Source organism: Sceloporus occidentalis, unplaced genomic scaffold, assembly GCF_023333645.1.
Source record: "Sceloporus occidentalis isolate IW3139 unplaced genomic scaffold, rSceOcc1.0.p SCAF_13, whole genome shotgun sequence".
In the NCBI taxonomy this organism is placed as follows: domain Eukaryota; kingdom Metazoa; phylum Chordata; class Lepidosauria; order Squamata; family Phrynosomatidae; genus Sceloporus; species Sceloporus occidentalis.
The window spans coordinates 16,442,740-16,468,210 of record NW_028316993.1 but is presented as its reverse complement, the minus strand read 5'-3'; the positions used below and the strand labels follow the sequence as shown (position 1 = coordinate 16,468,210).

The 25,471-nt window shown below is 43.1% G+C and overlaps 1 protein-coding gene across 2 annotated transcripts; it reads right to left on the bottom strand.

Annotated features, from left to right (window-relative positions):
* Window positions 1-2,390: 2,390 nt before the first annotated feature.
* On the bottom strand, window positions 2,391-25,262 carry LOC149305080 (terminal nucleotidyltransferase 5B-like). Of its 2 annotated transcripts, XM_089478120.1 has the most exons (3): window positions 25,215-25,262; window positions 20,549-20,806; window positions 2,391-7,558 (listed from the first exon to the last, which is right to left on the bottom strand). In XM_089478120.1, the coding sequence occupies exons 2-3, from the start codon at window positions 20,792-20,794 to the stop codon at window positions 6,539-6,541; spliced, it is 1,266 nt and encodes a 421-aa protein (XP_089334246.1). In that variant the 5' UTR covers window positions 20,795-20,806; window positions 25,215-25,262; the 3' UTR covers window positions 2,391-6,538. The 2 variants fall into 2 exon arrangements, with proteins under 2 accessions (XP_089334246.1, XP_089334245.1); XM_089478119.1 differs by lacking the exon at window positions 25,215-25,262 and having other exon boundaries at window positions 20,549-21,006.
* Between the last annotated feature and the right edge of the window lie 209 nt (window positions 25,263-25,471).

Below are 25,471 nucleotides of genomic sequence, written 5' to 3'. Positions count from 1 at the left end.
GGGGGCCTTACCATTGCTGCCTACAAGGAGCCACAGAGGTGAGCAATATGTCTGGGTTTGGGCTGGGTCCAATGGGTCAGAAGCTGAGAAAGTAGGCTTTTGAGTTGTGGTGCCCCTGCCAAAAACATCAGAAAACATATCTCCATTATATTCACCTTTTCTGCATTGTGTTGGAACCAGGTTTTGTCATCCATGTCTAACTCAAATCCTACTGATTTGAACCAGTGTGAAAAAATGTGGATCACTGTGTGTTCAGCTAGTACACTAGGAAAGGTATACGATATCCATTGGGTCAGCATGAAAAATTTGTCTTACAGGGCCGGGTCTTTAAGAAATCAATTGGTTTCTTCTTTCGCCTCTTACATAAAGTTTGTTTAGATACAAGGGCAGATTTATTAGTGATGAAAAAGGCATTACCTTCAATGGTATACGGGCAAAATTGGGAACCAAAGAAACAATCATTCCTTGGATGAATACAAAAATACCTACTTTAATGCAGGATTGGGAAAATGGGTCTCCAACTGTTGTTGGACTGCAACTCCCATCAAACATAGCCAACAGTCAAGGGTGAGGGGTGATGGGAGTTGCAGTCTGGCATTGGAGAGCCACATTCACCATGAATTTTAACGGCAGTGTATTACAAATGGCAGGCTAACAATCCCACTTAAAAAGCAGTGCTTAAAAACAACAACTTACCAGCAGTTAAGTAGAAGACACTGAAATGGCAAAAAAAGCCAGATCTTCATTTTACGCTGTAGAGCTACTCATGTTTTAAAAAACAAAGGCATGTCCAAGGGTTTTATTTGGGATTTGTTCTAATAAGCAATTCAACATGTGGGTTACTCACTTTTTGTAGCCTACCTGAAAACTACTGCTTATGGGGATGCAGTCCTACAATGGCTTCACAGGGCTGGGTTGCAAAGCAAACATTCCCCCCAAGATTTTTTTAATTTTGCTTTTCTCGTACTATTCCAGATCCATAGAAATGGAAGCCACTGTGCACAATTTTTTTGTGGGATGGCAGTGGCTGGGGGCTGCAATTCCTCCTTCAAGCCTCTGCTACATCTGGGGCATTGTGGAGGCTGCAACAAGGCCAGGCTGCCCACATTGTTGTTGCTGTTCCCACTTGCAACAGCAGCACTTTTGAAAAACCCTGATGGGGAAAAGGAAGCTATGCTATTGCCATGGCTAATACTCAGCCCCACCCTGAGAGGTACTTTAAGTGGAATGTATCCCACCCTTTTTCTCAGCCACAAGGAAGGTGAATTTCAAGAGGCCCTCAGCAGATGACACTTAACCGTTTTGCAGAGATGGGTGAGAATTTAACCAGGTAATTTCATCTCCTCACAGTGGCAGAAGTTGCACATAGCAGCAGTTTTGCTTCTATGGCATTCTTTGAAGGCAAAGAAACCCTCTTCGCATGTACCACCAGATCTTTTCGGAACATAGACCCTGCCACATCAGCAAAACAGGGACTTATTTTTGCAAGCCAGCCATTTTAATCGTTCTGGGAAGCATCTCATAAGGTTGTTACGTCAACTTTAATATGAAGCAGCAGCTTTGTGAACTTAATAAGGTCATATATTCATTCAACAGAGGTACAGCTGAGGCCAGAGCATGGGAAATTTATTCTGAACCTTGTTGTTGTGTGCCTTCAAGTCAGTTCCAAGTTATGGCAACCCTAAGGTGAACCTATCATGGGGTTTTCTTGGCAAGTTTCTTCAGAGAGCCTTTGCCGTGGCCATCCTCCGAGGCTGACAGAACGTGACTTGCCCATGGTCACGCAGTAGGTTTTCGTGGCTGAGATGGGATTCGAACCATGGTCTCCAGAGTCATAGTCCAACACTCAAACCACTACACCACTCTAGCTTTCCAATATAACTCCCCAAATCCCCAGTCAGTGGCATGCTGGCTGGTGAACCAGTGGTCCCAAATATAACTTTTCCAGTAAACTTTAAAACAGAAGGGCTGATATTCCAAGAAACTCACCCAACTCCCTTGTGCACAAATAAATCTCTGCTGTATGCATGGAACCAGCTCTTTAATACTCAGGAGTTGCCCGGTTGCCTCCAAACCATGTTGTACCTGCTTCTCTTTCATTTTTAATGACAGACACCAACAGGAAGAATGCCATTGAGAACAGTCCACATATTCCCACCCCAAAAGTTGGTAATTTCCATTCATGTTGAAACTACAACTTCCACCATCCTCAAGGAACAGACACTAGCTGACAACAATGGCAACCGCAATCCAATATACGCAGCAAACAGGTTTGAGGAGGCCATATTCAATACATTGACTTGCCCACAGCATTTCAGCCATTATTTATCCAAGAATGACAAACAACCATTTGAGAAAATAAATGTTTTATTAGGTGTGCTTTTTTAAAAAACAAAAAAAAAGGGGGGGGGGGAATAAAACACTCAACATTGAAAAACCCCTTTCAGATCACAACTAGTGTTTTCCACTAGCATCCTTTTGTTTAGCTTGATCTGCTCCAACAATGGAAAAAGCCAACCACATCAGGTGTTTTGTGCTGCTCTGGTCAGATTCAGAAAGACAACTGCAGAACACAATAGACTGGGATTGGAGAGATCATGCTGTTGGAATGGCATGAGAGAAAACTTGGTAGCACTAAGGCATACTATGTAGAAAGAGCAAATTAATTTTCACAGCAGGCAGCCATTTTCAGTTTTGCTTTTATGCCTTCCAAAGCAGGGCTATTGTGACCACTACTATAGTGACTGGTGGACAAGTAAGACAGGGCCACATGGAAATGGGTTTGCCAGACACAGTCACATACAGGTTTCCAAGCCTGGTGTTATGAAAGACCTAATACAGTGGTCCCTCCACATTCGCTGGGGTTTGGGGTGAAGGACCCCCTGAATGTGGGAAAACAATTAAAAAAACATGACTCTTTTTACCTAAGAGAACACATCTCTAGGAATCTCCAGGTCCTACAGTTCAACTCTATGGTCAACATCTGCTCGAGGTTGATCCCAGAATCATGCTGGAGGATCTACAAATGCCTAGAAAGGTGTTTTCTCTAGGAACTTCTAGGTTCTTCAGCACAACTCTATGGTCAACTTCCAGCAGATTTGCACTTTTCAGCAAAACTGCAAATAATCAAATTTGCAAATGTCAAAGCTGCAAATGCAGAGGGCTGACTGTAATTTCTTCACTCCTCCAACTAGGATCACTGCAATTCCCATTTAAGTAGTAACACCTGCCTTGGCATTGTGCATGAATTATGCTCTTAGAGGTGCATTTGTTGCTGGACTGCACCTCTAAACAGCACAGTCAAGGGTTATCAGTTGCTGGGAGCAGCGATCCAATACCATCTGGAAAAGAGACACTGAACAATACTAATGTGTGAGGAAATTGGGGACCCCAAAAAAGCTAGATCTGGAGTGGGTAACCATGGCCAACCAAATGTATTAGGCTAATGCCTCTCATAAACCCAGGCACTGCCAATGGTTGGAATATCACAAATTATAGCCCACAAACATTTGAAAGACTAGACGGATACTACTAGGCTAGGGCAGCCTTTCATTACAGCAGTGGACCACAGCAGTGAAAGAGATGAGTGTGAACACACAGCAGTTATTATCCTATAATGCCTATTCTACATCCCTCTCACCCACTTAATTAAAAAGGATCTAAATGAAAGCTGAATAAGTACCCAGAAAGGTAATTCCTTTACTAAAGTGATTCAACTCTACTGTATTAACATTCTCTGCCTATGCCAAAGCTCAGGTTTCTTATTTGCCTCTTCTCTTGTAGTATCACCCGTTGGTGATACCATGACATTAAAGCACCCTTCCCCAACATAGTACCCACTGGATATGCTTGGACTTCAACTCCCACATACTATGACTAATGGTCCACAAGGCCAGAGTTTTATTCCAGAACATTCAGAGGGCAACCATTTTAGAGATGGCCATAAAGAGTTTCTGTGCTTCCTATTGGCGCTTCTCATCTGAAGTACCTCAGGGAGACTGTTTGCACTGGAGAGGAAAGAGGGCTCCTTTGGAAGCCATTTATTGTGCTTGGCCCCACTTTTGCTCAAGCCAAACTTTTGTTTCAGTCAAACAGGCCAGTGAGGCAGAAGACTGGTTTGGTGGTTGAGAAACTAGAACAGAACAATGTCATCCTTGTGTTGTCAAGTAAAAAGAATCCAACAGAGTTCAATACATTGTATTTATTTATGGTGACAGATTCTAAAGAATCTAGCAAGTCTCATGTCAGGCCTAGTGCATGACAGGTTTTGATAGCTGCAGAGCACATTCAAACATAAGTCTGGAAGTTTCATTCAAAGTGTCATACTCCTCAAAGCTTCAGAATAGCCACACGTACAAAAACAACATGATCACAGCATATGTCTGATGCAGCCTCCATTTGTAAGAGTTTCACCACACAAACAAACACACACCCCTCTCATGCCACAAAAGTGCATTTTTAAAGAATTCCTCCAGCAAGCCCTTGGTTATAAGGAAGGATTTGTTTAAAACACATATTTATCATTTTAAAGAGGCAGTTCTATTATTTATGTTTCCTCAGCCATAATTCAGTCAAAAATGCTGCTAGTCAGCTGTGCTATTTTAGTGAAAACCCAGTTCTGTCTTTTTAAATGTGAAACACTGAGGGGCTGCTATAGGTGACAGTGTAGAAACAACCTTTTCTTTGTGTGAAAAAGGAAATCTTAACTACAGCTCCTTTACATCAGACAATGTGGCCACATCTATCTTGGAACATGGAAGAATTCAATGATGTACAAAGGAAGTATCTGCAGAATGAGGAGAACTCCCTGCTTACATTGTATTAGACATCTCTAAAAGTGGACAGTTGCCCCTTTGCAGCTTGTAGGAGTTGTGCAAAGGAGAAGCAGATATTTGTCAGTATGGCAGAAGATGCAATGTGGGTTTGGCCTTACCAATTCAACTCATATTCCCCAGGAAGAGGCAGAATTTTACCTAGACACATTCCAAGTATGATATTTTATTTCAATTTTTTTTCAGCCTGCCCCAATACGGTACATCTTTATTGCAAAGAAACAAGATAAGTATGTTGACCTTCAAGGATACAACCATGAAGCCATCTTCATATAGCCCTTCCAGAGCAGGCCTGCCCAAAAGCCACAGTGTTCACTGCCTCATCTTTCTAAAAAAGCATAAAGTACTAACCTGAACTGACACATTGCACAAAGAATTGCTATGCAATCCAAAACGTCAGGAAAAAGAAAAAGGGAGTATTGTGCTGTATAAGTAGTTGCTTCAAAAGCTCATGTATTTGTACAAGACACCAAGAGTCTCCTGGACACAGAAATCTGGCTTTCAACAGCTCTCTCCAACTGCAGGAAGAACCAAACTTCAGGGCACGTCATTTAAAAAGAGGCCCATTGCTAGGATATAAAATGCTATCTTTCTCTGACATGGAGAAGAGCAGGTGGACATAGGCAGCCAATAAGAACAGATGCGCAGCTCTCATGCAAGGGAGTCTGCAACTGCTTTCCTTAAGAAGCCTGGGATTCTTGTAGTCTCAGATCCAAAGCTGCTCCTAATAATGTATATTGGTCTGCCCACATCTGATTGTGCTTCAGGTCCAGTTCATTTTAGCCTGCTAGTAGTTGGTAGACAACTTTTCATCTTCGAGAGAACACTCCCTATTGCCTCCTCCCAAACAAAAGGGTATACCGATGCAAATCCTTTTCTTCATAAACTCACCACTCAGATTTTTGGCACTGCACATTTGGGGACAGGTCCCTGTTGCTTCTTTCTCATGATAAGGTACAACATCATTCTTGTCAAAACATCTCTACTATTAAGAACACAGCTTGGGAAAGTTTTTTTTTTTACTACAACTCCCAGATTCCCTAAGCAAACATGACCAAGATGGTCTTGGTGAATTCTAAGAGTTGTAGTCCAAATGAATAACTTCTCCAAACTCTAGTATGAATCCGGCCCACTTTTTTTCCTGGCTCTGCTCTATTAATCAGTACTGCTGGTCCATCAGATAGCAAACCATGGTGCAGAGGCTGCTCTTGCAAACCCCTGCCCATGTCATTTTCCCTTGACAGAAATGATTCAGTGACCCTAAACCCCAAAATTAATTGTAGACATCCCCAATTAAACTACTAATAAGGAATTCTTTCCCTACAGAAAAAAAAAATTAAAGGTTTAACAGGCACTTGAATAGGATTTCTTTGGTCCCTTAAAAGGAATCAGCCACTTTGGCGTATCTTCTGAAACTGAGTCTGCACAACCGTTCATGCTTCTTGTACTAAAAAGAGAAAAAAATCAGCTCGCATTTCAGGTAGTGCAGCTCTACCTTTAAACCTAATCCTATCCACCCACCCCATACATAACTCAAGCTTTTTTTTTTTATTGTAAACATTTCTGGTAACTACTCATAACACTGCACAATTGCCCCACGATATACAGCAGACTTAGTTTCAATGCAGGAGCAAGAGGACCATTTTTTTCTTCAGAGCCCACAACCTCTGCTCCCCACAGGACAAGGACTGGCACCACTTCAGTGCTCAGTTGCAAGGGAGCCAAGTTGGGTAGGAGTGACTGCAAGGCAGGAGAGGCTGCATGTGGGTTACATAGTAGTTGACATTGACTTCACTGACATATGGTGCTGGCTGATAATAGCAGGTCACATTTGTGACCGTTGGGATTATGTTCTGCTCAGCCAGGACCCTCAAAGCCAACATGGCAATGAGGTTTAGCGTCTGCCTCCTTTCATGTCCCATCAGGCACACTGTACTTTCATTCACCACTCTGTGCAGGGTCATCAGGCAATCATACCTTTTACTCTCCATTCCAACAAAGTGGCTCTGGAGGTAAGACTCTAGCTTCCTCTGCTGTTCCCCTATGTCAGGAAAGTCTATAAAAAACCTGGAACACATGTATCTCTGTAGTGCCTTCATGTCAACTTCAGACTTGGGTTTAAATCCCCTCACAAGAAGGTTGCAGTACTTCAGAAGCCCACCGCCTCTGATTTCCTCTGGATTCCTAGTGGCAATGATCCGATTCCTCAGGTGGTCCATCGCCTCCTCAAAGTCCCCATACATGCTTTCCCCCGTGACAGTTGGGTGGAAGTTTGCAGACATGGGATTTTCTGAACACTCTCCAAAAAGCAACAGTGAGTCCAATATTATCTGGAAAGAGTCTACGCTGAACTCAAACTGCCTTCGGAGAGAGTCTACAAATTTGAGTTCCACATTCTTCCCGCTGTTGTTTGACAGTGATATAAGGCTCCAGCGATCTGTTTCATTGCACACTTTCACTAGTTTCTGCACGTAGGCCTCCTTCAGAGTCATGGGAGTGATCTTATCTTTGTTTACTCCTTCCGGGAGGAAGTCCAATAGACAGTCCATCACGACATCTTTAACCAGCTGGAAGACATCCTCACGTTTTAGGTCTACACAGAAGATGAGATCAAGATCTTTATAGCCCAAACCACTGTCCTGATGCAGCACGTGACTAGCTGCTGAGCCATTCAACCTCACATTGTGGACTGTGATGCCCTGCTTTTCCAGACGGCTACGTACCACCTGCAACACAAGAAGAGATAGACAACTTTAAGCACTGAGAGCTAGGAAAAACAGAAGACAATTCCTTAAGGGCCTGAACAAGCATCTGGTTGGGGTGATTGAACAGGTGACTTGTGTTCTTAGTATTTTAGAGCAGGAGGTGGATCATAAGCACCCCCCTACTGCAAAAATGAGTGGCATCACCTGCAAACACTATCTGCACTACCAAGATCATAGCACCTCCCTACCCTTCTTTCTTGTTGCTTCAGATGTGAACCAGATGCTCTCTCCTAATGGTTTCACAGAGCTCTATGATGCAGGGAGACACTTTAGCATCCTTCTACACTATGTAGCACCGATGCACCAAATATGGGGATAATCACCAAATCTTGGCAATAATACATCCATCGGTTCTGTGGCCCCGGCTACAATGAGGCTACTCAAGAATAGAAGCTGTCCATATCTGATTTAGAACCCATTTAGAAGCAGCACAGGAGAATAATTTAGCTACACATCAACACCTCCTCACAGCTGTCTTATACAGAAACTCGTATGCTTTTTCACTTAAGGGGCCAATAGCATGCCTGGGACAGTAATTTAATTGGCAACTGATAAGAGGAAAAAGAGCTCAACCTAATTGTCAATCCCAAGTAAAGCAGACCCACTGAATCACTTGCTGAATGGTAAGTCGCTTATGTAAGCCCACTGAATCACTGACTCTGCAAAAGCTGGAACTAGCAACTAGATTTAGGCCAAAGGGTTATCCAACAAAGACAATCAGCTGTTGTTTGCCTTTAAAAAATGCTGCAGAAAATCCAGTCACTGATGAGCTGACATCATACTCAGTACACTTCATTCCTCGGTTCTAACAGCAGTAGGCTTACTAATGGGGCTTCAAACCTTTCATGATAAAAACGGGAGATCTGTTCCTATTTCTACCCTAAAGCAGCACAGGTCACTGGCTCCCCTTCTGCTCCCTTCATCCTTTGCCCAGACACTTTTAAGAACTTTTCTTGGAAGCGCAAAATAGCATGAAGAGTTGAAGGAGGAAACCGCAAAACAAAATAATATTTGATACAAGGTTTAAAATACAAGAGGTAATCTTTTCCTGGTGCTCTTGCCAAAAATCCAGGCTTCCCAACTGTAGGGGCTTGCATTGGAGTAGCATGCTGGTCAAACTGAAAAGCTTGTACAATAATTAGCTACATCTTACAAGCTACTAGTAGGAATTAAGGTAGCTTGAAACAATGTAGGCCACAAAATGCCATAGGGGCAACCTCCAGGCTGTTAGTGACATTTCCCAGAATACTTACCATAACTTCAGTAGACGTATGAGGAAAACAGATGCAGTTCTCCATTTCAGTTTGAGTACAATTAGGGAGTGAGAACCTTGTACTAATCAGCTAAGCCACATAAAAGGGCCCTAAATATCATGAGGACACCAGTTTGTCTGATTCTGAAAGCTAAGCCGGGTCAGCCCTGGTTAGTACTTACAGCATTTATTTCCTGCTCTTGAACGTCAACAAATTCCAGATACCAAAGGCTATATTTCAGAGGAAGAAACTGGCAAAACCACCTCTGAGTACTCCTTGACTAAGAAAACCCTATGAAATTCATGGGACACGATAAGATGACAGAATACCTGACCACTGGCCATGTTGATCAGAGCTTCTGGGAGCTAAAATCCAAAGCGTCTGGAGAAGCATAAGCTAAAAACCACAGAGTAAAGGTAGAGATGTATTCTCCATGACAGGCATTCATACAAAGAAAGGATATGTGTTTATCAAAACCAACAAAGATCATAAGTCAAACAACAAAATGTAGCCTATGAACATACCGTAGTCATGTCAAGACTACAAAATATAGTGGACACATGGGAAGGGGGAGAATTTCATTTTGCAAAGACTTAGGTACATTGGTAAAAACATTCCCATTTCTTTGTAAGGTGAGGTAATTAGGATTTTGTGTGAGTATGGTTATCCCCTTGACTACTGAAAACTATGATATGCCTTTGAGAGCCAAACAAACAGAAATCCAGCTATAACTCATTCAGTGTAGTGATAAAGGTTTGTCTGTTGATTGTGCCTGCCAGACAGCTACTATAAATCTACTAACAAATTAAGTAAGTTATTGGCAGAACAAAGCTTATAAAATAAGGTTACTTGTTCTTCTTTTGCAGAACAGTTGCGTGCCATCTACACACCCAAGAAGTGCAGCACAGTAGCTCTATTACTTGAACATCTGGCGTTCTTTACTTCTTTTGGTTTGGAGGAACACACAAACCCTTACAGAAGTGACTGCCTTTTTAGGTTACTTGCTTAAGAAGACTGACAACTTCTGCATTTAGGACTGAGTCATGTTCATCTGCTCAGAATCATGTGCATTTGTTTACAGAAAATTGCTGTAAGCCATTAAGTGTGCTACTATGGTTTTTCAAGTATAGGAAGAAACGCATTAGTGTCTTTTTATGAACACCTGCCCTTTAAAGTTACACAGCATTCCCAAAGACTAAGACAGCCAGGCAGATTTTTTTTAATTGGATGGCCTCATTATGGAACTGACAATGGAGTCCTTTTTATAGCCCTCTATGCTTGGCATTGGCGAGTCCATCTTGTACTTACAAATACTTGTAAGTTCCTCCTGTTAAAAAGTGACTATATACTCTGGGAGATTTCCGTATATCCATGTGCACTGCAAACATCTTAAAAGGGAAGTCAAAGAGTGGTGATAGCCTAAGAACCTCCCACCTCTACTGTGTTTTACCATATTGGCTAACCAGACTTACAAAACTGTTATCCTACCTGAAGGAAGTTACTCTGGACTGAGTAGTGGCCCAAGGTAATCTTGAACTACTTAAGTTTGCAGTTTCCTTCCTAGCTAATCAACAGATTAATGTATTGTGTACCACACTGTGGCAAAAGTACACATAACTGTAAAGTACACTGTGGTTTACTGATCTCATTGAATTATTAGTATTTACATGTGTGTTGGTCATTGTTTCGTTAACTCAATGGCTATATTTCCAGTGGTTTTCAAATGGTGGGGCGGGTGCAAGGATTGCTCAAGGCCCCAGAAGCAACCATTTGCCTTCTATATAGATTGAACCTCCCCCATCAACTTCCAACCCCTACTTTATTGGAAAGGGTGATTTTCAGTCCATGCACAGTATGAGATACTGAGGCAGCTCATGTATAATCAGAGATGACCAGTGTGGACATCTCTCACTGTAATCTCCTTCACTGTGGTAGTTCACAATGGGTCCATCCCAATGCTCTGTACTTCCATTTTGAGTGCCCACACCACCAAGGCATCATAAATATCTGCAGGAATATGTCCAGCTGCAACTGAAGGCTACACTTCCCATCTTCTCTATTCAACACTGTTCATTCCAACTCCCGCTACAGCAGCCACCATCTGCCAAGGCAACATTTCAGTAGTCCCCACACTTCTTGACATTTGTGCAAATAATTCAGAGGGAACAACAGCACAAGCCATCCTCCTACAATTAGCCATCCTTGTCCTAATAAAGGCATCAATTCCTGAGCAAGATTCACTTACTGTTTGGGAAATCTAGGTCAGATGTGCACAGGCTATGGCCCTCCAGTTGTTGGGCTCCAGCTCCCCGCAATCCTCACCGCTATCTATGGTGTAGACCCTAAGCTGTCTGGTTGCATCCAAGAATAACTGGAAGGCTTTTAACATTTTACCCACCCCAGTGGACTATACTGAGAAGCTCAGCAAGCCATTCCAGCATGACATTTGACAGGTCTGCTCTGTCTGCTCATTTGGAGCTAGATATCTGGATAAGGCCTGCTAGAGTCTGGCAGTTAAGAGAGTGCTGTGAACTTTTGCTTTGAAGAATTTAAAATGCTAACGGCTGCTCACATCTGGAGTTCTCACATCTGTTATACTGGGTTTCAGTGGTGAAGTATTATACCATAACTGGGTTCCCCCTATTTTTAATTCTTTGAAGATGCGAATGGCTTCTCACATCTGGAGTTCTCACATCTGTAATACTCGGTTTCAGTAGTGAAGTATTATACCATAACTCGCTACCTCCTATTCTAAATTCCTTGAATTTGCTAATGGCTGCTCACATCTGCAGTTCTCACACCAGTAATACTCAGTTTCAATGATGAAGTACGATACCGTAACTGCCCCCCCATTTGAAACCGCTATTTTTTTCATATTCTCCTGAAATTTTGAAGGCCCAAACAGGCAACGAATTAACCCAAGCATGAAGATCATAATTTGCATAGAGGCTATTCTGAGTAAGAGCCACATATGTCTATGTACTGATCTCCTTATGTGTGTTTTACACATTGTTTCAGTATTCTTCCCACTTAAGTATAGATTTTACTTCAACCCAGATTTTTCAGCTGAAGTACATATGGCTCAGCAGCGTTGTGTTTAGTGCCACTCACCCCAACTTCTATAGTACATTTACTATGGAACTTGAAACACAAACATAATTCACAGTAATTATATTATGTGAACAGAGGGATGCATTTCAGGAAGACCTTCATCTTCTAGCAACTGCTATTGTGAAAGACATTTTACTGTTACAATACTTCTTTAAAATTAAAACCCAATGTGCCTTATTTCATATTAGTGAGTCACTGCAGAGGAATGAAGCCACCTCCCATACAAAATGAATATGCAAGCAGCTTACTGACACAGCGTTAGTGCCTAGTAAGCACACTGTTGATACTTTTTGGACAAACAAATCCCTAGTAATTTGTGGTGGTGATGACACACAGCTAAGTAGGCTATTTTAGGGCAAATGGGACTGTACTGGAAGCAGCCTTCAGTGTTAGCCAGTTTCTTACAGGAGGGAGTCAATGAGTATCAGAACAAGCATCAAAGCTTTTGTGGCTTTGAAAGTCTAGTGCCCCAGTTTCCTACACAGATGTATAATTGTGAAGTATAGTATCACTACTATGCTGTACAGACAACTAACACTGTACAAACAATGTAGAACCAAATGATGTCCTCTATACCCAAACTGAAGCAGCTTTTGTACAGAGAAAGAAATATAATGCATAAGAGATTTGCCAGAATGTTGGACTGAAGATGATCTGGGCTCAAATCCTCATTTTGCCAGAGAGCTTGCAGGATGACCTTGGCTTGGTCACTTTCAATCTATCCTATATCAGGGGGCAGGTTGTTAAGAAAATCAAATGGCTGAAGATGAAGAACCTTCAAGTGTCAGGTAAGAATGGAAAACATTATAGAAATACTGGAGAACAGTTGTGGGAGAAAATATAATACTTGTGCAAGGTCTTGCCCTTGTATACCCAACTGTCTCTGTTTAACAACACATGCAAAACACAACCAAATGTGGAAGCTAAAACTGTATGTCTAAAACTGCAGGATATAGATTCCCACGGCAGTCTTGCTGTCCCATGTGTCTCTGTGCACTTTTATAATAACAAAGGTAAAAATTGAATTTTTAATTTTTATTCAGTGATCTGTTGTGCTGACAGACATCTCTAAGCAACAGCTGAATCTGACAGAAGTATTAAGGTTATAAATGGCTTTGAAAGTCAGCGTTAAGGGTCATTTGAATAGTGGCTATACAATTAAATGTTCCATGTTGTCCCCAGCTAAGCTACAGCTCAGTCTACTATTTTGCCCTTGAAAGCATGCACCAGGGACATCAAGTTCCAATAAAAATATTAAAAATCTATCATGATGGTTAAAAAGTAGAGTTTGCCTTCATGCTTGTGTGTGCCTTTAAATAATTTCTAATTTATGGTGACCCTAAAGCAGACCTATCATGGGGTTTTCTTGACAAGATTCGTTCAGAAGAGGTTTGCCACTGCCTTCCCCTGAAGCTGAGAGTATGTGACTTCAATCTCTCACTAACCATGCAGGAACAGAATAGGAGCAAACACACGCCACCAAGTGATGCCTATGCTGGACACTGTTACAAAGCTGAAAGCTCTTAGTCTACTGCACTTAGTCCCATGTGCCATCCACAGTGTATCAAAAGAGAATAGCCTTTAATGCCAAACTTGTGAATTTAAGAGTAAGAAGGCTCTGGCTATTTGACATGTGCTTCACTTTCTTTACTGCCATCTCCATACCTGATTACCATCAACAATCAGTGTCTCACCTCACCTTTCATTCCTCCCAGTCTCTGTAGGTCAATTCTTGAACACATCTCGCATCTTCAAGTGAAGCAGGTTACAGTCGTGTGATCAAGTATACATCTGGCCTTGGGCAAGTCACTATTACTTCAGCACAACTTGATTAATAAAGCTGTTGTAATAACCCCATGTGAAAACCTCAGAGCAGGCTGTGATTCTGCAGACCTACCTCTGTCCCAATTTCTTTGCACAGCAGACTTACTGATATTTATCAACAAAATAAATCTTTAGAATCCAGAGTAAACAGCGCCTCAATAAAGCACTATAAAACATCACTCATCCAGCCACATGTTCCAGTCACAGGGACTAGGAACCTTGCTCAGCTTTCTCCATTCTTGTTCCAAAGCTATAACTACCTTTTTCACTTCCAAGTTCAGCTAGAGAATCCTGAGCCCTGATGGCACACAGCCAGGGCCAAGAGACCAGATATCATTACCTCAGCAGTTTTATTTTCTGCTAGAAGATTCCAAGCTCCATATAAGCTGACAACAGAGTGCCAAGTAAAGGCCCATGCACCATGCAAAATCATCAGGGCAGAGTCCAATATCTGACTTGACCTGCTTTGGTCAGTCTAGTTCATCCTGGCCTCTCAAGGTGGCTGAAGTCTGCACAAAGTAGCTGACCTGAGTGATAATCCCAACTGTGCCACTGCTACTGTTGCATTTTAGTATTTTCCTGTTCTGTCTTTACATGGTTTGTCCTGACTGCTGACTTTTACTTATGGCACCAGACTTCAGGTGTGGATCAGCCAAGTGGGACTTAACTTGCCTGGTGCACAAGGACAGACCTGATCAAGAACCACCTGGCTTGCTCCAACCCACTGTAGTGCCCTAGAGACTTTTCCAAGAAGTTAAATGTTTCTGGACAACTGATATGCAGAAGAAAACTGAGAGTCATAGGCCCACCTGATGCCACCCGCTCTCCTTTGCTATGGGAAGCAGCCACTAACAGGATCTTAACCTCCATGGATTCTTTGCACTCCTTCCATCATATATCCCACAATACAGTCCCCTTGTTCATTAATATGCAAGAACTAGGATCTGCCTTTTTAAAAACAGTCACAGTGAACTAGACTGATCAAAGTGGGTACTGGACTCTGCCTTGATATTTCTTGCATGGTGCCTGGGCTGACTGAAAACTTTTAGCTCAAGATTGTTATGGCTGACATGGGACTGCACTGTCCACTTGCACCTTTGCTGCAGGTAATTGATGCTAAAGTACTGTAATAGGAAACTGAGTGCAATGTTCAATGACACACGGAAACGTTGCAAGAAATTCAGGATCCTGAGAAAACAAAACACATCAAGTATGTCAAAATTATGAAAAGGACTCTTGCCTCCCTGGTAAAGGAAGCAGGCCCATGCTGTACTACACTAATGTGCTACATATGGGAGCACTGATGTCCACTATTTTTAATTCAGCATGAATCATGCTTTATTTATGGGAGGCTGAACATAGGCCTGCTCCAGAAAAAGGAAACACCCTTAGTAGATGCCAAATACCTTGTACATTATTAGTTTTTTCTCTCTTAAAGGCCATCACTATTCAAACACAGCTTGGTTTAAGAGAGAGCTCTGCCAGTTTATAACCTTATAGTTTCAGTTCTTGGAAGCCTTGCTATGTTGTTCCATGAAATGTAGCTTTACATCTCACTTGGTATAAGAAAGCCAGATTTTAACCCTATCATGCCAAACATTCTTACTGAAAGTCTGCCAAAACAATACTGCCCTGTGAAGTAGGCATGCTAACAAATATGCACATCATACGCCATGCCTGGAATAGCAGTCCATCCATAAACTCAAGAACCTCCCTCACTATAGAAATGTTGCAAACTTTTTTCCAGGCAGGAAGCGCACACACCTCAGCCTTGAGTGGAACACTTCCACCTGCTACTTTGTCACATCCAGCATCACATTCCTATCCACCATTTCCATCAACCTTCTTTACAACTGCCCTGTTATCAGTATTTTGCCATTCCATGAACTTTTTCAAAGGTGGAGAAGCAACAGCCCTCCAGATGCTGGCAAACTACTACACATGGGAGCACTGATAGAGGGACACAGCTTTCTTACCCTTACACTAGTTTGATGGACCTGGACTGCAGTTCTATTCTATACAGCTGTTCTGCTCAAAGAACGATTTCTTCTCCCACATCAGTACCTGTGCTGTTCCTAATGTGCTTTATTTTGGCATGCTCCCCTTACATCTTAAGAGATTCCCTCCTACCACAACTCAGCCCAGGTAGTACATGCTCTCAAATATATGACATAGTGGAACATACAGAAGTGGCTAGGAAGCAAGGATCTCCACCTCTTCCCCAACCCGCAGTCCTATCTGTTCAATCTGTCTGAATGCTTTTGTTCACAATCAAAAGGTTGCTTTGGCAAAATCCCATCGTGAAACTTCCATACACTTGAATCCAGTTGTCCTAGATGCTGTTCTTTCTAGGTCAGGGCTGCCTCCTAAATAGGGCGCGCAAACATAATATATGGGCATGGCTAGCCATCTCTCAAATGAATACAAGGCATAAGAGAGAAACTTGGCTAAGAGGTTTGAAGCCTTTTTCCATATTAGGATCAAAGGAGGCATTATCACTCTGATCCACTGTTTCCTCATGCTAGAGATGTGGGAGACCAGCACTTCTCCCTCTCTGACATGCCAGGGACCAGCACTATATGTGTCCCCATTGACTACTATCTTTCTTTCCTGGAATCTCTCAGAGAACTGGGAGCTGACAGCTTGTGGACCAGCATTAGTTCATGGGCCATCACTTTGAGAAGCACTGCTCTAATCCATATTGGGCAACTACAGCTGGCCATATGTTCTGGGGCTGCAGCTCCCATAATCCCTGACCAATTATTTTGCTGGATAAGGCTGGCAAGAGTTGTAGGCAAACACATCAGGCAGGCTGCAGTTGCTCACTGTTGCTCTAACCCTAAGCAGTGTGCGTCAAGAATGGGGGGAGAAATCTCTTCCAGACTGCTCTCTTTTGAACTCTCTTCTCCCAGCAACGATTTACATCCAGATGGCTATTACAGGTGCAGTCCTACTGGGAACATAACCCACAAACTTCATCTGCACAGCAACCCATCTTCCAACTTCAAGTACAGGCTAAGGGGGGCTAACAATCCAGGGATCAGTGCTACCCTGAAGCTGGAAAAGTTTCAACACCAGGCAGAACCCCTTCCTTACGACCCTGAGTTAAGAGTCTTTCAATACAGATTTGTTACTGCCTAAGCCTTTATGTCTGCTTCAAAGAGACCACAAAAGTATAGAGTAGTATGGTGTCACAAGCCTAATATTAATATTTGCTGCAACAATAGCAATATTACCCATGGGAGCAATACTGCTCCATGACCCCCTCAATCCATTTTCTTCTTAGGGCTAGGTGTATCCCTAATCAACAGTCCCAGAGGCACCTAGAAATGAGGCTTGCCTCCGTGATACACTGTCCTCCATAGGCTATATGTCAGAAGAAGGAACTGGTATAAGCACCTCTGAGTACTGTATTCTTTGCCTAAGAAAACCCTATGATGTTCATGGGGTTGCTGTAAATTAATAGGTAACTATTGGGATTGGGGGGAATTCCAGCTAGTTTTGGAGTATATGTGCCTTCAAACTAGCTGGAATTTTTTCCTCTATCCCAATCTAATTAAACTGGTCTATGCTGGTGCTGGTTTATGACGATAATAAAGATGAACTGAACAAATTTAGAAACTAGGCCACTGATATAATGCAACATATCAGAAGCCTATTATTTCTGCCCCACCATTCAAATATAGAAGCATTAGCCTACCTTGCTAGATTATTGTGAACACTAATTGCATGTTTAACTTTTATAAGTGTGCTCTAAGCAAGCAAAAGATTCCTTCTTTTAAAACTACAACTCATTCTTGTAGCTCTTTACTAGGAAGACCTACCTTCAGAGTTTGTCCTCAATATAAAACTTCACCGCCTATCGGCAAGATGGGTTTAATGTTTACCTAATTTAACAAGGGATTGGGAAGGAGATTATCAAGAAAGTTGAAGAAAGCTTTACGTTCTCAGAACACATCATAGAAAGGTTAAGTATTACTACTAGTATTACATGTCCCAAGCTTTTTTGGGGGGGTGGAGAAAGACACATGACAGTTAAGCAGATTGCAACTTGCTGCTTCAGTTAAAGTCACTCATTTTTAAGCAAGCATGGGTTAGAGAGAGTTCTTCACAATATCAATAGGATTAACCAACCTACAAAAGATACCAAGAAGACTGACACTTTACGTGCATGATTCCATGTTTTTCTATTTCAGAATGAGCCAAGCTTGTTAACATCTTATAAAAGCTACGGAGTCTGCACAAGCCTAATGACAGTTGGCAGCTACATGGATTATCTAACGCTACAACCTCAGGCACACTTACTTGGGAGTATGACCCACTGAACTGAATGGGGATTACATGTGAATAAATACGATTTAAAGATCAGGTTGTTTTTGAAGGATTCTCCCCTAGAGAGGTTTCATCACATGTAACAAGCTTGGCAAATTGTTTAGCCGCATCTTAAGTATGCTTATTCAAAAGTAAGTGACATTTTACTATTGTTCTTTTTAAGAATGTGTCCTATTACATATTTAGCTGCATACACTATTGTAAGCTATTTATGATTACTGTGTTCCTGCTACAGGAGTAAAACAGGCTATAAATATCTACATTTATGACTACTGACATAGTTTGTTGCTGTGTGCCTCCAAATCATTTCTGACATATGGTGACCCTAAGCCAAAGGGTGTGTGTTGCTTTTGCCTCCCTCTCAGGCTGAGAGAGTGTGACTTTCCAAAGGTCACCCAGTAGGTTTCCACAGCCGCACAGGTATTCAAATCTTGGTCTCTCAATGTCCTAGTCCCAACAGTCATATTTGCTTCACAGTCTGCTTTGAAATATCTTTACACTGAAGAAAACCCCACATAAACAGTTTTCAATTATGCTTTACTTGTATTTTAAACTTTTTTAGCCCATGTGTTTTTAATAGGATTGTGGTTTAATTTTTGAACTTTGAATCCCACACCGAGAGAAAGCTCCCTCTTGCTGCTGTGTGCTTTCAAGTCATGCCAAAGCTATGGCAGCTCTATCCCAGAATTTCCTGGTGACCCGGTGTATTGTTGTACTAAACATGTGCAATTTACGGTTTAATAAGTTTCTGAGTTATTGTCAAATAAATATTCACAAGTGCCTGACTTTCCTAGCTAGTCTTTCTTTTGTTATTCGGTTGAGAGACCTTCTGCATGTAAGGCACATGCCCTACATTCCCCTTTTGGCCTCTGGCAAGTCACACTCGCTCAGCCTCGGAGAATGGCCATGGCAAACCCCTTCTGAAGAAACTTTGCCAAGAAAACCCCGTGACAAGGTCGCCGTAAGTCAGAAACAACCCGAAGGCATACAATTACACCAAGTCACACTCTCTCAGCCTCAGAGGGTGGCCATGGCAATCCTAATCTCAACATACTTGCTAAGAAAACCCTGTGACAGGGTCGCTGTAAGTCAGGAATGATTGGAAGACATACAATACTGCTTACTTCCCCATGGGCAAGTATGGTTTCCCATAGGGAAACTATATTTTCAAGTAGTCTCCAATGTTTCTCTATAGGTAAGTATGGTTTCCCTATGGGCAAGCATTTTCTAGTGATTCTCTATGGGCAAATACTGTATTCTCCAATGCTCCTCTATGGACAAGTATGATTTCCTTATGCGCAAGTACTGTATTCTCCAGTGTTTCTCTACAGGCAAACACGGTTCCCTGATGGGCAAGTAGGTTCGCCTATGGTCAAATATCCCCCAATGGTTCTTTATGGGCAAGTATAGTTTCTCCATGGGCAAATAGCCTCCAATGTTTCCCTATGGGCAAGACTAGTTTCTCTATGGGCAAGTAACTTTCCCTATGGGCAAGTATTCTCTAGTGGTTCTCTATGGGCAACTATTCCCCAATGTTTCCCTATGGGCAAGCGTTCTCTAGTGACTCTCTATGGGCAAGCATCCCCCAATGATTCCCTATGGGCAACTCTTCTCCACTGTTTCTCTCTGGGCAAGTGGCTTTCCCTATGGGCAAGTCTTCCCTAGCGATTCTCTATGGGCAAATGTTCTCCAATGTCTCTCTATGGACAAGAGTGACTTCCCTATGGGCAAGTAACTTTCCCTATGGGCAAATAGCCTCCAATGTTTCCCTATGGGCAAGAATAGTTTCTCTATGGGCAAGTAACTTTCTCTATGGGCAACTATTCCCCAATGTTTCCCTATGGGCAAGTATTCTCTATTGACTCTCTCTGGGCAAGCATCCCCCAATGATTCCCTATGGGCAACTCTTCTCTGCTGTTTCTCTCTGGGCAAGTCTTCCCTAGCGATTCTCCATGGGCCAATAGTCTCCAACGATCCTCTAAGGGCAAGAGTGGTTGCACTATGGGCAAGTACCCTTTCCCTACGGGCAAATAGCCTCCAATCTTTCTCTATGGGCAAGAATAGTTTCTCTATGGGCAAGTATTCTCTAATGGTTCCCTATGGGAATAATAACTATTCCCCAGTGTTTCCCTATGGTCCAATATCCCCCAATGGTTCTTTATGGGCAAGTCACTTTCCCTATGGGCAAGTATTCTCTATTGACTCTCTCTGGGCAAGCATCCCCCAATGATTCCCTATGGGCAACTCTTCTCTGCTGTTTCTCTCTGGGCAAGTCTTCCCTAGCGATTCTCCATGGGCCAATAGTCTCCAACGATCCTCTAAGGGCAAGAGTGGTCGCACTATGGGCAAGTCCCCTTTCCCTACGGGCAGCTGCTCCCCAACGTCTCCCTATGGGCCAGACCTCCTCCTTGGCTTCCTTCTCGGGACGCACCTGGACGATCCTGGTGGGGCGCACGGCCAGAGTGGGGAAGTTCCCCCGGCCGTGGATGGGGACGGCCTCCTCGAGGATGTGCTCCAGCCGCTGCACCTGCTCCCAGCTCAGGACGCTGAAGCGGCCTTCCACGGTGGCGGCGGTGGTGGTGCTGCTGGGCGGCGTCCCTGGCTGCTGCTGCTGCTGCTTCTTTTTCCCGGAGCCTGAGGCGGAGGACGAAGAGGAAGGCCCCGTCGCAGCCCGCATCCTGAGCTAAACCTCCGCAAAAGATAGATAGATACGCTCAAAAAAACAAAATGGAGGCGCTGAGGAGGAACAATCTGTATATAGAATAAAACGAGCCAATGGAAGATTCTAGAAGGAAGGAAGGAAGGAGGGGGGGCAGCGTCGTCGTCCACTTCTTCCTCGCCTCAAGTGCCTCAGCCCCTCTTGCTTCCCCCCTCCGACCCCACCAGCGACGCCTGGGCTCTGCGGACGGCGCCGCCTGCGCACCCGCCTTTTATACAGCTACGCCCCCAAGACGGAGCCGCGTCCCCATTGGTCGGGCCGTCTGGACCAATCCTGACGCAGCGTTCAACGTTCTGAGCGTTTTTATTGGACGATGTAGAGAGAGAGGGGGGGGGGGAAAGGGAAGGGAGGAGTTTGGGAGTTAAGCCCCGCCCCACTTTGAGATTGAATTTAGGGGAAGATGGGTAAAGACTAGAAGCGCGGACCCGGAGGAGAATGTGACGTCTAGGGTCCTACGTCACAGGGAATCCTGCCTGTGATTGGTCAGTTTAAAAGAAGGTTTGGTTTAAAGAGACAGGAGGCTGTCAGCTGGGAAAGCTGCTAAAGGCAATGGAAGTGAGGAAGGGGCTTGCTTTATTTGTTGCATCCTGTATTCAGGGTTTGTATACAGTTTTTAATACACCTTAATATGTTTAATGCATTAATAATAATAATAATAATATTATTAATGCATTAATCGTTTTAACTTTTTAATGGTTTGAATGGGGGGTTTTTTTGGAACTTTATACTTTTATGGTGTTTTTTAAAATTGTATTGTTTTAAATGTGTTGTTAGTTGCAAGTTCAGCCGCGCAAAATTTAACCTGTAACTTCAACCACACAAGAATTAAAAGCTATAGCCCTGTTAGTCTATAGAATCAGTATGTAGAGAGATCTTCTAGCAGCTTTGAAGCTCACTGAAAGAAAGAAGTTGGCAGCATGAGCTTCTTTCGTAGACCTACTTCCTCAGATGCATTTGGACATAATAATATTAAAGAGAGGTCTTGTAGCACCTTTGAGACTGACTGAAAGAAAGAACTTGGCAGCATGAGCTTTCCTAGACTTCAGTCTACTTCCTCAGATGCATTTGGCCAAATGCATCTGGGGAAGTAGGAAAGCTCATGCGGCCAATTTCTTTCCTTCAGCAAGTTTCCAAGGTGCGACAGGATCCCTCTACGCACAAAAATTAAGTTGCCATTTCAACGGTTTGCGGCAACGGAGCCGTCCGCTGGAGAGCTGCGTTTCGGAACTGCCTTGGCCATCCTTGTTGAGCAAAGCAGGGTATACTAAGCCTCGGAATAGAAAGAGGCCCTAGGAGGATAGCAAAGTGTCCGTGTGGTTCATTGTCTAGCCTTTCAGGGCTGTGAACGGCGTGCGCAGAGGTGTGCTGTGGGGAAACTTGCGCAGGCAAGTCTTTGTAGTGATGTGTTTGTAAAGGAACACGCTGAAACCTTGCTCATTTGTTCCTGGCCTGTAAACATCCAACAGTCCAGGAAGTGTCCTTTCCCCCCCCCAGCTTCCATTATTGTCATAATGATAGCTTGTGTTTCAGTGGAATGTTCTCAATACATTGTGGTTTGCTGTTTAACCCAGTTATGCAGAGAGTAGCTCAGAAACCCTTCCTATTGCTGTTTCCTATCTACAGTATCTGTGGATGCATCCGCACTGCAGAAATAATCCAGTTTGGCACCGCTTTACTTGCCATGGCTCAATGCTATGGAACAAGAACTATAGGCCTGTTACAGACAGCCAAAATAAAGCTGCTTCGAGTCACAGTGGAGGTATGGTGTTTCAATGATGCATGCGTCCTAAGAGTCCAGAAGTCGCACCAAAGCCACGCTGCAGCCCCTAAGGACTGGAGCATGGCTTTGGTGTGGCTTCTGGACTCTTAGGACTCATGCATCATTGAAACATCATGCCTCCACTGTGACTCGAAGCAGCTTTATTTTGGCTGTCTGTAACAGGCCATAGTTTTGTGAGACATTTAGCCTTCTCTCTCTGAAATCTCCCAAAGGATGGCAATGCCAAACCCCCTCTGAAGAAATCTTGCCAAGAAAACCCCATGATAGGGTCGCCATAAATCGGAAACGCCATAAATCGATTTTCATCTGTGAAATGCTGGAGGGAATGGAAAGTGCTGCACATGGAAGTTCAGCATCTGGAATACCGTGCAGTTGAACTGTGGTCGAATTTGCAATGCAGACTTAATGCAGTTTGACATCACTTTACCTGCATGGATCCATCCTATGGGATTCTGGGATTTGTAGTTTGATGTGGCACCTCTCCAACAGAGAAGGCTAAACATCACACCAAACTACAGATCCCAGGATTCCCTAGCATTGAGCCACGGCAGTTAAAGCAGTGTCCAGCTGCATTATTTCTGCAGTGCAGGTTGGACCTTTGTTGGATTAGTCCTTGGAAAATCCAGTTCAAGACCCCAGTATCTCTTCAGTGGCTTTCCTTTTATAAGCCTCATAGATGCAAGAACCATGAGAGCCATGAAACTCCCTGGCTGACTTTGGGCCTGTCTCTTTCAACCTGCTCTAGATTAAATAGGGAGGAATAAGGGTATAAATGTAATAATAAAGAAATGCCCAATGCCCTTGGAGTATTACATCCCCCCCAAAAGACATAGAGCACAGCTATAATGGAAACCACAGCAAAGCGGGGGAGGAGAGAATGTGACACATCCCTTATTAGTTCATGTGACTGTTTAAATTGTTCAAGCTGGAGCTCTGAAGAAATAAATCAAAGGAGGTCCGACTTTGTGTCACAGACCTTTCGCAGTGTCCATGTGCTTTTCTGAATGGCTTCCAAAGGAGTTCCTGCATCTATGAGGCTTATCAAAGGAAAGCCATTGAAGAGATACTCTGCTGATACACTCTGTAGTTTATCTATAAAGGAAAGATCAGACAAGCTGGAAGCAGAAAGTTGAAGCAGTACAAGGTGTTGGGAGAGGTAAATGTGTGGCTTTAGGACAGAAGTCAGGATTTACAGTTTATGTGTATGTTTTAATTTGTTTTCATATGGTTAATAGTTTGTGCTTTGGTTTTTGAAAAAAGGGTATTTCAATTGAGTTTTGAGAAATGAAGACTATTTTTATTCCAACAGACTTCCCCCCCGCCCAGTCATACTTTGGCTTTGCTGCCTAGAGCTGCAGGAGTTGCAGTCCAACAATATCTAAAGGACCACACTTTCCCCCTACATCCCAAATGCCCCAGTTCTGATACATAGGATAACATTTTCCCCTTAAGGCTGCAGTCTGATAATCCTTATCTCTAAAGGAGTGGCAGGAATGGCCCAGACCTCCAGATGATGTTGGGTTGCATCTCCCAGTATTCCTCACAATTGAATTTGCTGGCTGGGGTGAGTGGGAGTTGTAGTCCACCAACCTCTGGAGGGCTGCATAATTCCCACCACTGGACTAAGTAAGAGTCAGAGTAGTTGCACATAGAAACAGGACTTTAGAGACCAGGGTTCAATTCCTTGTTTGGCCATGAAAACTCACTGGGTGACTTTGGATGGTTCGTCGCACACTCTCAGCCCCAGAAAACCTTGCAATAGGTTTGACTTATGGAAAAGCTTTGAAGACACACAAACTAAAGAAGCCCTAAAGAAGGAATCTGCAGTGAAGGATCAAGAAGGGATTCTAGGGTAAGGATGCATATCATGGCAGAAGAGATGCGATAGGATAGGAGCGGTGTAGTTTCCTATCCTTGACTTGTGAAGGGCAGGAGACTGGCCAGAAAGAGTGTCTGTAGTCTTTTGCAACCTCCCTCTTCAGGGACTCTTCTGTTCCACCATAAGGCACCATCTTCATCCTTTGAGGCTGTTTGCACAGCCCCAAACTTTTAATTCCACAAATGTATCCCCTGTAAGATGGACATACAATAACCGCAAGGCACAGCAATCATGTAAATATGTGTACCAGAGTGCATCTATACTGTAGAAATAATGCAGTTTGGCCCCACTTTAAGTGCTGTAGCTCTGTCCTGGGTTTTGTAGTTTTATAAGGTCTTTAGGCTTTTTCTGCCAAAGAGTGCTGGTGCCTCACAAAAGTGCAAATCCTAGGCTTCTGTAGCCATGGCAGTTAAAGGGGTGTCAAACGGCATGATTTCCACACCCTCAGTCTAATATGAGAACAGTAGCACCCCCAAAAGCTCCTTTTATTTTGCTCACAATTCACATTTTTTTTAAAAAAGGAGGACAAACAGGATGTTTCAGTTTGCAGCAAATCCAGATAGAACAAATGGGAAACAAATAAAGAATACATGGATTCTCTAACCACATCTAATCACCATCTCTAAGAAATAAAGATTTCATTCTTTTCCCAAAGACCTACTGGCAAGATCTTTTCCCCAAAATGTTCTCTAACAGATCAAGCCTCAAACTTTGGTTACTTCTCTGCTTCTTTCTCCTTGTTGGCCTCAGTCCTTTGCCCTTCTCCCTTCTTCACTCGCCCTTCAACCTCAAGTGTAATTCCAGCTAAACTTTCCACAGCTTCCTTGCTTTCACTTTCCTTTCTCTGCAAAGACCTTGCATTTTTGCAAGGAACGAAACTTAGCCAGCTGATATTAACCCCATGTATACATCCATAGAAAGCAACATAAAATCGCCATCAAACCCATATATATCTATGAATAAAATAAAATCTTCC